Raw genomic sequence first — 14,237 nt, 5'->3', positions numbered from 1 at the left:
GAGCAGACGAGCAGCCTGCGAGAGCGCAGCGTAAGCTTCTCAGTTACTACGGCGATGAATGAGATATTTATATCCGGGCAGAACCGGCAAGGAGCAAAAAGCCGGCATGAGTCAGCCGGCGGGGTCCGCGCGGGAGTTACAGCGCTACAGCGGCAGGTGCGGGCAGGCCGCAGCCCCTGCAGCGGAGGAGCCGCTGGCTCTCCTTGCCGCCGCCCTTCAGGAGCTGCCGGGGGGCGGAGGGGACACAGCACCTTCTGGTCCCACACCTCGGGGCCCGGCCGCCTCCCAGCAGGGCGAGACGTGAGCGACGAGTCCTTCAGCCGCCGCCACGGCGGGGGCGGAAGGGGACACCGGCAGCCGAGGGGGCGTATCCCCGCTGCGCCCCGCCCCCCCCGCGGCTAAGCTCTCCCGCCACCGAGCGCTGCCGGTTCTCCCCACCACCATCCCCTCGCAGGTGGCGCGCACGCGGAGGCGCGCACGGTGCCCGCTCCCCCTCACCCAAATGCCGGCCGGCGGGGTGGAAAGGAGAACACGGGGGAAATTAAATACATAAATACATAGATCGATATGGAACACCTATAGATCGATAAATAAATAAATAAGCAGCTCTCCCGCCCGCTCCCACCCGTTTCCTCACCTGCGAGCGCGGCGGGGCGGGGAGCAGGACGGGGAGGGGGGGGGCTGGGCAGGCCGGGCGAGGAGCGGCGCCGCTCCGGATCGGTCCGCCGGGGGTGGTGGGAGCGCGCGCGCGCTGGCGCGCGCGAGGCAATGCGAGCTCTGCCCTAATTTGCCGCCGCCGCCGCCGCCATGATGGAGGGGCGGGGAGGGAGGGGAAAGCGAACGGCGAGGGGGGTGGGGGGCGGCATGCGTCATGGCGCGGCATCACGACACTCCCGCCACGTGACTTCCCGCCCCCCTCAGCCGGAGGGGAGGGCGGCACCGGCCTGACTGCAATAAGATGAACGCAAATGGGGGGGTTTGTGCGAGTGCTGTCCCGTTCTGCTCGCTGGTTTTAGGGAAAGGAGCCGGTGGCAGATAGCTTCTGGGGTGGCTTGGGGGTCATGGAGCACCCACGCTGCACGGAAGGAAGCAAGCTGGAATACGTTCGGGGTGGTGAGACACTGAACAGGTCGCCCAGAGAAGCTGTGGTTGCCACATCCCTGCAGCGTTCAATGCCAGGTTGGACGGGGCTTTGTGTAACCTGGTCTACTGGGAAAGTGTCCCTGCTCAGGGCAGGGGGCTTGGAAGTGGAGGATCTTTAAGGTCCCTTCCAACCCAAACTATTCTATGATTGTATGATAGTTCCAATTCTTTTAATATTATTTAGCTCCTGCCCTAAGTAAGAGTAAAGTGGTCTCAAGATACAAAATATCAATGCAGCTGATAACCTGCATTGTAACACAATTGCAATATGAGGGGGAAGGACAAAGTTACATTTGTATTTTACAAGAAGCTTTTTCACATAGTTAAAAAAAAAGGCTCAGTAAAAATCAACAAATTCGAAATAAGCCAGAAAGAAGCATCGATATGACAAATGCCACATTTGACACTGCTTTGTAAGGAACAGTTCTATTTTTTTTTTTTTTCCACTAAATATACCTACAGAATGGAATTCCTGGCAGCTCGAATAAATATTATAGGTTATGAAGTTAACTTCAAATTTTGCTATAAAAAAGAACCCAATGGAAGCAGTAACACAACTCCTCAATAATCAGCACATCACAGAAGGGTAATACTAATAGTGCTCTGACTCCCCACCGTGTATTCCTACAATGGAATGCTGTTGCCATGGCTGTTAATCATAAAAGTACAACCAACCCGAGGGGCCCATAACAGGACTCCTCTTACACTGTCTCCCCCTGACAGCCAGTGACCTCCAGCCTGTCTGCTGCAAGGCCTCCTCTCACCTCTGCCACCTTTTTCCTGTGTCCTTCGGCTTCTCTCTTTGTGCCCCTTAATGGTTCCTCGCATTGCATCTTGGGTTGAAAAGACAGTTTTATTCTTCACTGCCAGCCCAAACCTGGAAAACCAGTGAGATTTTATAAACAGCATTTCAGATCTTTACACAATTGACAGCTGAAAGTGACCTTGGGATATCAAAGCACCCTGTGATGGGGAGGCCAAAGTGTTTCCAGAAGAAATCTGCTTCAAGTCCTTAGGAACACGTATCTCTCCACACTTAGCTTCTCCTCGCTGTGAGTTAAACACATTGCAACCTTCCTGGGAAAGAGCTCAGCTCAGTCTGAGCCGAATACAACATTCCCACCAAAACCTTTAAAGCACTACACACAAGGGAAGGATTATTTCACCCCAGTCGCGCAGCACCCCTGAGCTCCGACGGCCTAGCCTCTGTGTCCTCACTCCAAGGCTCGCTCCCGCCTGTGCGGCACAGAACCGGGCAGAGCCTGCAGCCTCGCTCCAGCTCGGCTTCGGGGGCAGCTGCAGCTTCTGCCCCAGAGGAAGAAGGGAGGGAGGCGAGAAGGACGCCTCTCCCGCCGAGCGGGCTCTGTCTCAGGCAGGGGAGGCAGCCCCTCCCTCTCCGCCCCTCATGAAGGGCGCTACCGCAAGACCTGTCCCCACCACTAGATGGCAGTATAGCGCCCCATGACGCCCGCCAAAGCTCAGGTTTCTATTGGCCAGGAGGAGCAAGTGGGCGGGGTGGTGTGACACAGCGACTGCAGCGCAGGCTGTGACCCGAACCGGATTTGATTCCCCTCGCTGTCGCCAACGGCCTCAGCTGTCTTCACTCGAGTCCACCACCACCACTGCCGCCACCATGGCGCTTAGCGACGCCGACGTCCAGAAGCAGGTAGGGCCGTGGGCCCAGCCCGAAGCGGAGGCCAGGCCTGTGTCCTCCACGCTGCCCTCGGTCCAGCCGGGGGGAGCTGACAGGGCGGACCCGGAGTGAGAAGGGGGTCACCGAGAGCTGGACGGGCGCTTTCTTGTCCTGAGGCCGTGCTAGGTGTGAGGTTGAGGTTGAAAGGCAGTCTATCTGGAAAAGGGAGAGTCGGAGCGGGTGGGATAGTGACAGTTCTGAACCTTGCAACAAGAGGACCGGCTGCGGCCAGTTTGCGTTTTCGTTGTGGAATGGAGTCTCCTGCTCTACGGGTGAAACACGGGCAGGGGGTGGTGAAAGGGAATGATCTTGTCTGGGAATCTGAATGAGAAAGAGAAGTCTCTGAAGAAAGTGAATTTTTGCCTGGCAGGATTAATTTGCCACTAATGGGGGAACTTTGTTGAAACATTTTCATGGTATGTTATGCCAGTTTACAGTGAAAGGGATCATGAGTAGCCTTTATGCCATCTACAGTGTTTAATTGCACTTTAAGATGGATAAATACGTTGTCTTTGATAAGTACTGTCTCTTTAGATGTTGCTTTCTTAGGACTTTCCATCTCTTTTTTTCTTACAGCTGTATTACATCTAATCAGCTGTAACTTAGATTAGGGTAGGCTATTCAGCATTCTCAAATGCCTTTTCACTTTTGCATCCTAAACAGAGTAGTGCAATATGGGCTTCTCTTGCAGTGGAAACTTACAGCTGTGACTGTGGACACTTCCTCCTGCGGCAGGACACTTTGTCCTTATTGACAGTAAACACTGGCCTTGCCTAAAAAAGCTGCTTTGGGCTGGGTTGAAAATGGTGTGCCGTGCTAACGACTGCACAGATCCAGTCAGCACTGGTCTGTGGACTTTCCTACAGGTGATGAGCAGATCAGCCAAGTTCCCTTTGTCCTTTGCATCAGAAGTGCTTTGCGTCTCACTTTCTCATTCAGTAAACATAGTCTCTTGGCAAGGAAGCATCACATTGAAAGTAAAATCAGTAGGTTGCCTCTCTCCAAAAGGGGAACTGTAACGTTACATTCTGTTGCCTTTTATCCGCAAAGCTTATTTGGTTATTCCATGAAGATAATACAAATAAAGCTGACATTTGGAGTGGTCTTGCTCAGCCACCACAGGCCTGAACTTCAGAGGTTAGTTCAGGATCTGTTGATATACTAAACAGGTAATGCTAATAGCATTTCACATCTGCAACTCTCCTATTGTTTTATACTTCAGAGCCTAGGGTGATTCTGTAAACTGGAAAAGAGAATGCTGCTGATGGCATTACAGTTCTGCATGCGTACACATCTGGTATGAACTTGACAACTGGTGCTCTGAACTACGTGCCAGGGTGTTTACAATCATTTTCACTTTGAAAATCATCTCTAATTAAGAGTCAGAGATGAATTAGAGAAGAATTTTTCCCATTGATAGACTTGCCTGCTTTATTCTGTCAAAGGTGTTTAATAGATTGTTCTGTCTAGCCTGGCTAGTCACTTTTGGCTAAAGTTAATCTAACGTCTAGAACTTCCCATGGAAAGGATGATCATGGTACTACTCATGAGAAAAATCCGTTCTTCCTTTCTGTAGGAAATACTACTACGGTAAAGTTATTAATTTAAAATTAATTTACCATTTAAAAATACATATGTTTGTCAGTGTTGTTAAAACTGATCCTATTTATAAATGTAAAAGTCTCACTTAGGATCTCTTTTAATTCTATGAAAAGCAGAAGGGGATTTCAGTACAACAGATTTTGAAGGAAATAACCCTGTTCCGTCTTCTCTGACTGGGGGAAGTGGATGCCTTATTAGCTTGCTTCCATCTTATTCCTCTTCATTATGCAGGGGATGCTTCTTGAACTCTCAAAACTGTTTGAAGTACATTTCTAGAATTCAGAAACCAAACCAAACTGGAGGAAGTGACGCAGTAATGTAAGGCTTACTACTCCTGTCCAGAAGTTCTTAGTTACCTTCAACAGTAGGCTATTCAGCAAAATAGTTTCCTTATTTTGTATGCATCTCCTGTCCTTTCTGAAATGCTGATAGGGCTAAAGCTTGGTTTAACCAGTTGTCTAATCAGGTGAGCAGGGTAGGAAAGTGGCGCTGTAGGTGGGCCATGCACTGGGAAGTGTTGCAAACTGGAATGAAAAGAAAAATTGCTGATTTGATTTTGAGGATGTAGATATTATTGTTCACTTCTTCCACTGCACATGCTTAAGATCTGCCACTTGTCTGTTCACTTCTGTTTTTTCATCCATAAGGGCATAGTGCTGTTCTGCACATTGGCCAGTTTTCATATTGACGCCTTTCTTAGTTCTTTAAAATATTTCATTTTAACACGAGATTATATAAATAGAATCTTTTGTGCAAGTGTATTCAGACAAGGTTGTCTGCAAAACGTGTGTCATCACTAAATGCAAGCAGGAAGTCATTAGGTTTTTGTTATCTGCTCAAGTACGTGATCCACTCCATCTGCCCTTGAAAGGGGGGCTATGCCTGTTTAAAGTTACAGTTTGGTTGGGCACAAGTCCGTACTGTCTTGCCCCAAATGTGAACCTAAACTTATGTCTGATCACAGAAAGGTGTGTGATAAATAATCAGAACTTTGTATAATTCCCTTCCCTGTCTTTAAGCTGTCAGACCTATGCTTTATAGTGTTTTGAGGTGGTTTTAAAAAGGTTCTTCGATTACAATGTATTGGTGCATACCAGGTTCTAAAGGAATATGTGATGTTCTTGATGTGATCTTGGCCACCTATTGCTGCTCCCCAGCTTCTTCAAACCAGCAGACAGCTACTTTATGAAGCCATTTTGAGTGGCTTCATAACTTCCACTTGTGCAGATCTGACCAGAATGGCCAGTAGTCCTTTGCTTCGCCAATCATGTGCTGTGGAAGGCCTAGGTTCATTCAAATACCATCTACGCCTGATGTACAGCAGGGACTCAACATTAATTTTCTATGTTTCATGTAAATGTCTTAACAAACAGAGTAATTGCACTGTGAGGAAGGGTTTTATTTTGGATTATAGGGTGTTTTTTTCACTAATCCTGAGAGAGGGAGGAAGTTGTTCTCACTAGTGAAGAATGAAAATACTCAGCTTCACATTTATAGACATTTACTTTTGGGGTTTGGTTTTCTTTGGAATCTTTTTTGCATAGTTGCATATCTAATGTACATTCTAATGACAGCCAATGAAACATCATTATGTAGAATTATTTTAGTTTTCTTGTAATCTGTGGTAAAATGAATTGACTCTTTTACTTATGTGCTCAATTTAATTTCGTTGAAAAACAATGTTATATGAATTAGTAAATTCTTATAAAGGGGCCTGTCAAATGAGGAATGCGTACACTTCCTCTCATCAAAGTCCTTTCCAACAGGAAATATTTTCTTTTCTCTCTGTTGTTACAGATCAAGCATATGATGGCTTTCATTGAGCAGGAAGCCAATGAAAAGGCTGAAGAAATAGATGCAAAGGTAAAAATGGAAGTTCAATGTCAATAAGTGCAAAAGGAAAACTGCATCTAACATCCTGTTTTGATAGTTGCAGTCAGAGCAGTCCTAGAATGCTTCTGTGAGTTACAGCTTACTTCATGTTTAGTTATTACATGGCAAAGAAAGGATGCTACAAAATAAAGTTAATATTTGTCAGCTTTTGACAAATGAAAACAAGTCAGAGCTAAAGTTTTCTTAGTGGTTATTAAATATAAATTTATTCATATGAAAGTTCACGCATTCATTTTTAAGCAAGCTGGAGAGTTGAGTTGTAATATAAATAGACTGGATTAAGTGGAACACCTTCCCCATCTCCTATACAGAACTTGACATCACTGAAGATTAAAGGAGTTCTCTGCATAATGATGAATTCTGCTAAAGTTTGTCATAACAGGCTGTTACCCGAAAGTTTAATTTTAATTTTATGACTTCCATAGCATGCCAAGCAGAAATGTAACTAGGAAATGAAAGCACTAATCTTACACAAGCATTCATATATGTACCAAAGTGATAAAAAATGAGTTAAGCTGGTTGAATTATGTGGGTGGAAGTTTGTAAGCAGGTTCATACCAAAACCTATGTTGCCACTTGCAGACTTAATTCTAGATGTGATTTAGTAGGTATCCTGGGGAACTAAAATGTATACATGTATGTTTAAGGCATGAGCTGAATTACTTGCAGAATTCTTCACTTAGGTTAAGCCACAAGAGACTGAGTTTAACATTAACCTGGTGAATACAAATGTTTAATAAAGGAAGATTAATGGTGCCTTACAACTGTAACAATCTGCAGTATACCAGTACTGATATACCTTGTCGGTGTTGGACTCAGCGTATGTTTTACTGATAATATTTAATCTTCCTTAAACATTTAAATCTACATAAATATTTAATTAATACTAGAGCAGGTATTCTGGGGATATGCAAATAGAAGTCAGAAGTTGAGATTGGATTCTCAGGTATAAATAGGAAAATTTGTCATCTCTTTTCACATGCTGCCTGGATAGGCTTTGTAAAACGGTAGTAGCTATCCTGTCACTCTCCTCGTGTAGGACTTGCTCAAAGTTGTGAAGTTTTCGGACACTGACGGCTGGGTTGCTTGTTTTAGGTAGAATCTTGTGTACCTGGAAGAGAGATCAATTCTACAAAAACAAGTCAGACCTAAAGCTCAGATAAAATGAGTTTTGTTGAACAATATACATATATAAATTTGGTAATTTTTTGCCTGAGGAATCAATACTGCAAAGAAATGTGCATCAATCAAATTATAAAATAAGCTGTATATTAGTTAGCAAGGTTCTAGTGCAGCAGAACACATCCTGTACTTCCTTTGAGTTGAGTACTGATTGAAATGTTTTCTGTACATGGAACCATAAATTGTATCATCCTAGTTTACCTATGAATGTGCTATGAAAGCATGGGTGTTTCATTTTAATTCTGTCTTTTTTCAGCCCATGGAACCAATTTCCACTCAGTTGTTTAATTTTTCCTATAGGCAGAAGAAGAATTCAACATTGAGAAGGGTCGCCTTGTTCAGACACAGAGGCTGAAAATCATGGAGTATTATGAAAAGAAGGAGAAACAAATTGAACAGCAAAAGAAAATGTAAGCTGTTTAGGTTAAATGGCTGACTTCAGAGCCTGAGCTCTCATTTTATTACTTATTTTATACAAAGTGCTTTTCCCTGGCAAATGGGCAAATTGTAGCCAATATATTTATTTCTAATTATGAGTTTCTTGGTTTTCCTGAGGATAAATTATCAAAGGTGAGCTACAATAATGTAACTGTTAGTAAGTGTGGTGAAAGAATCTTTCATACTTCTTTATGTAGTTAATGTCTAGACCCTGGTCTGTTACTCTGGGACAAATGATCATGTCAGGTTTAGTTTTGGTAGGCCTTTACTAAAGGACAAGGTTCTGCAAGTCATTTGTGCAAGTTCAGAAACAAATTCAAACAAGTTAATAGGCTTTGTTGTTAAATGTACTACTGTTATCTTTAAATGTGAAGTATACAGTTAAATATTGCTGTTCTTCTGTCAAAGTCTGGTGGATTGATTCAGCTTTATCTGCAACTTGCAGTCAGATGTCCAACCTGATGAATCAAGCAAGACTGAAGGTCCTGAAGGCAAGGGATGACCTTATCACAGTGAGTATCTCTGTAGTAAAGACAACAGAGCTTTTGTTTATACCATTTGTTAGGAAATGTTTTTAACCATTCTCTAAAGAAAAATATGATTTGTAAATGAGTGATGTCATACAAAACATACAAAAATGGCTTTCCCAACTGCTCTGGAAAGTTATTAAAGATTTAGTCCAGCTTTGCTAATCTGCTTTAGCTTGTTTTCACAGTTTCTATTATCTGCTCTTTTAGGGAAGAACAGTTCTCTGCCAGGAACATTGCAGGCAGTGTTGTATCTATCGTTTGGACAATAGCTTATTTCTTTAAAGAGTAGGAGCTCTCTCTTGCACATTTTGAAGTTCTGTTTGCCTGGAGCAACATTTATGCATTAAAGCTGGCATAGCTTAAGCAAGTAGGCTTAAAACACCACTAGCTGGGTTTTTCTGCCTCCTTTGGTGACCAATAGTACATGAAAAGGTTTGTTCCTGGCTCTAGTAGGTGACCTATCTATGTGTTGATGTATAGGGTGAGTATCATTTATCGGAGCAGGCTACATGTAGTCTTAGTTCAGGCTTACTATGTTTGTCTTACACCAGGTGTACTGTATTCTGCTCATTATACAGCTTGCAGTTTTCCTATTATCTCTTACCCCATCTCAGAAACAGTTGAGTGTTCCATACTCTGCTAGATGGTGCTGTTGAGCTGTTGGAAAAGCTGTGAGACCTGTAGAAGTAAAAAAATAAAAAATAAGCTACTGTTAAAAGTTAATGCTACTATGAAAAAGGGAGTTAGCAGAAGAAAGTCACCAGTTTATTGATTCTTTAAACCTAGTTTCAAACTTCAGATTGTATTCACAAATGGGAGGAAGGTGGGTGGCTGAAGAGCTAATTCTATTGTGATAGTCTCTGCGGATGAGTCTTCCTCATTTATCTGCTGACTCAACCTCATGCTTCTGAGTAATGCATAACACTCTTCCTCATTTTAAAACATTTAAAGTCACATGCTGCTAGCTCTTTTTTCCCATATCACATCGTTGGCCTCTTTCATGAATAAGAGAGATGAGAAGTTCCAGAAATGCTGTTTACTCTAGGGTGGACAGTATAACTAGGTTTCTAGGTTTGACATTAAATTGTGATAGTCTTGTATCCTAGCATTAAGTGTGTTAACATGCACTCTTCTTTGAAACGCTGAGGAAGGACAGTAAAGAAAGGTTTATACCAAATCATACAATTTCTTTATCTGATGGCTTACTTCAAGGAGTTGTGTTTGAGTTGACTCAAATTTGTTTAAAATTCAGTCCCATCTGATACTGATTTGCTGAATAAAAATAATCGAAACCCGCTACTGCAAATTTAAAAGCAAGAGCTTATTTTTAATTTTAACTTGCATTTACTTACAATTAAAAAAAATCTAACCTGAATATTTCCTGATAAAAACATAGACTAGATTTCCTTGCTTGACCACAAAGCAGAAAGAATCTTATTTGGATAATTTTAATAGTTTACATTAGGCAATGATTTACAGCATATTTAGTTTGTCCGAATTAATAATACCCTTTTACTACCGAGTTCTCCTTTTTTAATGAAAAAGGAATTATTGTCAGGTTATAATGGGTTTGGACCAGGGCAGGGAGAAGGGAACTGTTTGGAAAGGATATTGTGCCATGCACTGAGATGAAGGTCTAGCTTGGATGATCACCAGCTGGAGTGTACATTTACGTGTTGGCAGGGTGTGATAGCTATAATAGGAGTACAGAAAGTTGGTAGGCATGAAACCAAATGCCAAACAGATGGGCTCTGCTGATCTGATTTCTTTGAATGTAGGATTTGCTGAATGAGGCCAAGCAGAGACTTGCCAAGGTGGTAAAGGATACTGCCAGGTACCAGACGCTGCTGGACGGACTAGTTCTACAGGTAAATATTTAAATGTAAAAAATAGATAATCGCATCCTCGTAGGTGTCTGTCTTCAGAAATAACCCACTGGAAGTTAACTGTTGTGGTGGAATCTAGATCAAATGTTGCTGGGTGATCTTTGAGTTTTAAACATCACTTCTATATCTTTGAATCTTGGATTCCGAACAGATAAGATTGCAGCTTGTTTTGAGGTGTAAAACCTGCTATACCAAGAAGCAGTTCCATTACAAGAATAATTGTAGATGTGCACACATACATTATAACATGCAGTTTTAGGATGCACACTTTAAGCTTCTGTAGTAAGTAGCTGAATCAAATGCACTTTGGCAAAAGCTGTTTCTCCAAACCTAGAAGTCAATATTTAGCCACTTTTAAAATCTTTTTGGCATTTGCAACTTATAAGTCCTGGCTTTGACACATTTCCTGTGGAATGGCATGCGCCTGTGTCAGACATACAGACAGAAATCAAAGCCTTGCTTACCTAGAATACTATCCTCGAGCCCGAGAAATTAACTGCTAAAAATCCTGTGAGCATTCGCCAGGGTCGATTGTGCGGCCACTGGTGCCACCCTCTGGTGTGAGCTGGTCCTGTTGCTATAAACTCAAAATTCAGCTTGGAGCTCTCCTGTCTGCAGTTTGATGTCATTTCTTAACAGTGTTTCCTACTATTTTGTGCTTCCAGTTCAGTTGTTTCTTTGTCACACTTAGGTCTGGTATTGCTGTACATCAGACAAACCTGTGTCACTTTTGCAAGCTGGCCACATCTGTCTTGGCTAATTATATTTGATCCAGTGAGGCATCTGTAGTCACAAGTAGTCACAGTTGGACCAGGTGGTCATTGCAGGTTTCTTCTAGCTGGAACTAAACCTATACTCATGTAATACTACAGGAATTGCAAAGCAGGAGTTCTTAGAACAGGCATTTGAAACTACTACATGTCTTCTCCAAGAGCTGCATAGGAGAATGTCAGCTTGGCTACATGCTCAGTCTACTTAACAGCAATGATCCTTATGTACATTATCTGGATGACTTGATCCTGTGATACGTATGTTTAGTTGCACTTGAGTTCCAAACTTGAAGCAAACAAAGAAGCGCATAATCCATTGTTGTTGAAACAATCTCTCTTTCCCAGTATTGGTGCTGTCTTCTCAGAATGTCTGCATGAAGTGAACTTGCAAGCAAAGAGGCTAGTATTTTCAGGTTTTGGATTTCAAATTGATCAGCTTCATTCCTTTCTTGGGTTTGAATAATTCTAAGACAATTAAAATGTTGACTTTCTGATACTGTAATGGTTATCTTGTGCAGGGATTCTACCAGCTGCTTGAGTCCAGATTAGTTGTTCGGTGCAGGAAACAGGATCTCTCTATGGTTAAGGTAAGACACTTAGGCTAGTTTGACAGTATCCTGCTCACAAAGGCTGGATCCTGGCTGCAAATACTTGCTGCTCAGATCGTATCTGTGTGACATGGAAACAAGCTTGGCTTGCTGCACCTCTGCTGCAGATACAGTGCAAGAGAACAAGTGTGCTTTTCAAGTTGAGGATCGCTTGCTTGGATATTACCTAGGAAACTTTAGACAATGCTACAACATTAAGAATAATAATCAGGTTTGGCTCAAAAGCCATACTGAAATACATTTGCTTAATTAAAAAAAAAAAAAAGCCTCAGTCCCTTAATTTTATTACTACAAATTTTATTACTACAAATGATTGAGTGGCCAAACCCAAGTAGTGTGCTAGCATTTGTCAGTGCTAATCGGAGATTTATCTTGTATTCTAGGCTGCTGTACAGAAGAGCATTCCCATCTACAAAAATGCCACAAAAAGGGATGTGGATGTTCACATTGACCAAGACAACTTCCTGCCAGAGGATATGTAAGGAAAATGGGAGACTTTTACACAGAGCACTAAATTCATGCAACTTTTCAAGCCATAGCTCCTACTAGAACAGCCTCAGAAAATTGCGTATGGAATATCCTCACAGCGTGTCTGCTGCTGTTCGAGAGGAATTTGGCACTTCTTTGTGTTAATCAAGCCCAGACTCTGCAGTTTCCTCCAGCCAAGCGCTGTCTCAATCAAAAATGTCAATAAAAGTTTTGTGCAACCTCCAGCCTGGTTCACAGTACTGGATTAGAGAATAACTATGTAGAAACTTAACCATTGGTCTCTTAAAGAGAGAGAATGCAGATGAGCCGTTTTGTCTATCTCAAGAGGAAGCAAACTGAGCCATAAGGTGCTGCAGAATAATCGCTTGATGGGGTTTGTGTCTGTTAAGTCTGCAAGGGTCTATTTCCATGTAGTATGATAAAGAACGTGGCACAAATCTGTATGTTCTGCTAGTTAGCAATCTTTATGTATGGGCCAACAAACAATACTTTTAACACTCTTCCTCACTTCCCAAATCTGAAAGCTGTCTACTAGTAATAAAAGAATCTGAAGCTCTTCTGAAGTGACAAATTTCATAGCTCTGCTTGCATTTAGATCATGCTAATGTGGACCATTCTGTGTAGCTGTGGTCTCTGATAACTCCAAAGGTGCTTTGCACTGCTGCTTCACTGGATCACTTTGTGATGATTCCTGTTAAGACATGGTCAAAGAAAGATTGTTTTTCAAACATTAAAAACCTTATCCATGTATCTGACTTGCCCATAAGTGCTGATTTTGGATAATTTCTCTGCCACATTCTGACTTTGAGATGCTCCATGGATTTCACAGATACTTTTTATTTCCCTCTCTAGTGCTGGAGGAGTTGAAGTCTATAACAGTGATGGTAGAATTAAGGTTTCCAATACCCTGGAAAGCCGGCTGGACCTTGTAGCCCAGCAGGTGAGTTTCTTTAACAGCCAAGGTGAAGGAAATATAATTAATTAGTTTTGTCTTGTAATTAAATCTCAATGTGTCACAATAGTGTGTGGGATCAGATTTCAATGTGGGTGACAAGGAAGTTCTTTTTGAATGGAAAGAAGCAAGTTACTTACTGTTTGTGCTTCTCTGCCACAAACATGGCTTTCCTTTCACTGAGTGCCTAGTCTACAAGTTTTCTGAACACTTCCAGGAACGGGGATTCCACCGCTTCCGTGGGAAGCCTGTGCCAATGCCTATAAGCCATCCTTTAAGTCTGTAGAGTAGCAGGCAATGTGTGATCAGGTAAAGGGTTCAGAAAATTCAAATGAATTGACTTGTTAATTTTGAAGCCTAGCCTAGCCATCCTCCAGTGCCTGCAATGAGGAACATTGTATTGCCTGTTGCATATAACTGGTGTACTCTTTCTCCACAGATGATGCCAGAAATCAGAGTGGCTCTCTTCGGTGCTAATGCCAACAGGAAGTTTTTGGACTAAACCCCTATGAGAGAAGGTGGGATCTGTTCCACTGCCATACTGAAGGGGATGCAAAAGCATCTGCTAATTTAAAATCTTGAAATATAACATTACCGTGTCATCCAGTATCTGTTCTTCAATGGAATAATTTTGCATACCTGCTGTGCTTAGCCTCTCTCCTTGTGGTTAGAATGTATTGCTAAAAGGATGTGAAGACATACATATTCATCCAGAAGTGACACTAGGAAATGGAGGCATTCGGGGCTCTTGGCTTTCCTTGCACTGTTGTGGCTCTATAAAGACAAGTGGTCCATTTAGGGTCATTCTTTTCACTTTGGCCACGTCTCTTTCAAATTGTATAATCTGTGAAGTAAATTACTATGCTACTGGTGGGAAATACCCTTTCTGTTAAGGCCTTCAGTGTTACAGAGGGCATGCATTCCTTCCCAAGGTTAGTAGTTTAATTCATGTTACTTGGTCAGGCATTTCTCTGTTCTGTATATGTGATTAAAAAAACAAGAGCCTGAGCCTGTAAAACTTTATTTATTAAAATAAAATTGTGTGTGTGTA

At 42.5% G+C, this 14,237-nt stretch overlaps 2 protein-coding genes across 5 annotated transcripts in view; one reads left to right on the top strand and one right to left on the bottom strand.

Moving 5' to 3' along the window:
• BCL2L13 (BCL2 like 13) overlaps positions 1-2,534 on the bottom strand; it is a 40,371-nt gene extending 37,837 nt beyond the window's left edge. The window contains exons 1-2 of the mRNA XM_080627844.1: positions 2,310-2,534; positions 1,908-2,020 (exon numbers count right to left, since the gene is read on the bottom strand). Of these exons, the coding sequence (XP_080483970.1) occupies positions 1,908-1,976 (69 nt within the window). The 5' untranslated portion in view covers positions 1,977-2,020; positions 2,310-2,534. The remainder of the gene's footprint in view (positions 1-1,907; positions 2,021-2,309) is intronic.
• A 135-nt stretch (positions 2,535-2,669) lies between these two features.
• ATP6V1E1 (ATPase H+ transporting V1 subunit E1) lies at positions 2,670-14,237 on the top strand. Of its 4 annotated transcripts, none has more exons than XM_080631056.1 (9): positions 2,670-2,809; positions 6,236-6,301; positions 7,814-7,923; positions 8,397-8,463; positions 10,260-10,349; positions 11,656-11,724; positions 12,129-12,223; positions 13,087-13,174; positions 13,626-14,237. In XM_080631056.1, the coding sequence occupies exons 1-9, from the start codon at positions 2,777-2,779 to the stop codon at positions 13,686-13,688; spliced, it is 681 nt and encodes a 226-aa protein (XP_080487182.1). In that variant the 5' UTR covers positions 2,670-2,776; the 3' UTR covers positions 13,689-14,237. The 4 variants fall into 4 exon arrangements, with proteins under 4 accessions (XP_080487182.1, XP_080487184.1, XP_080487183.1 ...); XM_080631057.1 differs by lacking the exon at positions 2,670-2,809 and adding an exon at positions 2,842-3,252; XM_080631059.1 differs by lacking the exon at positions 2,670-2,809 and adding an exon at positions 2,842-3,252 and having other exon boundaries at positions 8,360-8,463.

This window comes from Psittacula echo (genome assembly GCF_963264785.1).
Source record: "Psittacula echo genome assembly, chromosome: 1".
NCBI lineage: Eukaryota > Metazoa > Chordata > Aves > Psittaciformes > Psittacidae > Psittacula > Psittacula echo.
The sequence above is the reverse complement of the archived record's forward strand: the minus strand, read 5'-3'. Positions and strand labels throughout refer to the sequence as shown.

Bases quoted from the DNA above. Each gene is read 5' to 3' on its own strand.
- ATP6V1E1 (XM_080631056.1), top strand. From the start codon at position 2,777: ATGGCGCTTAGCGACGCCGACGTCCAGAAGCAG. The intron at 7,924-8,396 runs GTAAGCTGTTTA...TGCAACTTGCAG, and splicing joins ATTGAACAGCAAAAGAAAAT to TCAGATGTCCAACCTGATGA. The intron at 12,224-13,086 runs GTAAGGAAAATG...TTCCCTCTCTAG, and splicing joins AACTTCCTGCCAGAGGATAT to TGCTGGAGGAGTTGAAGTCT.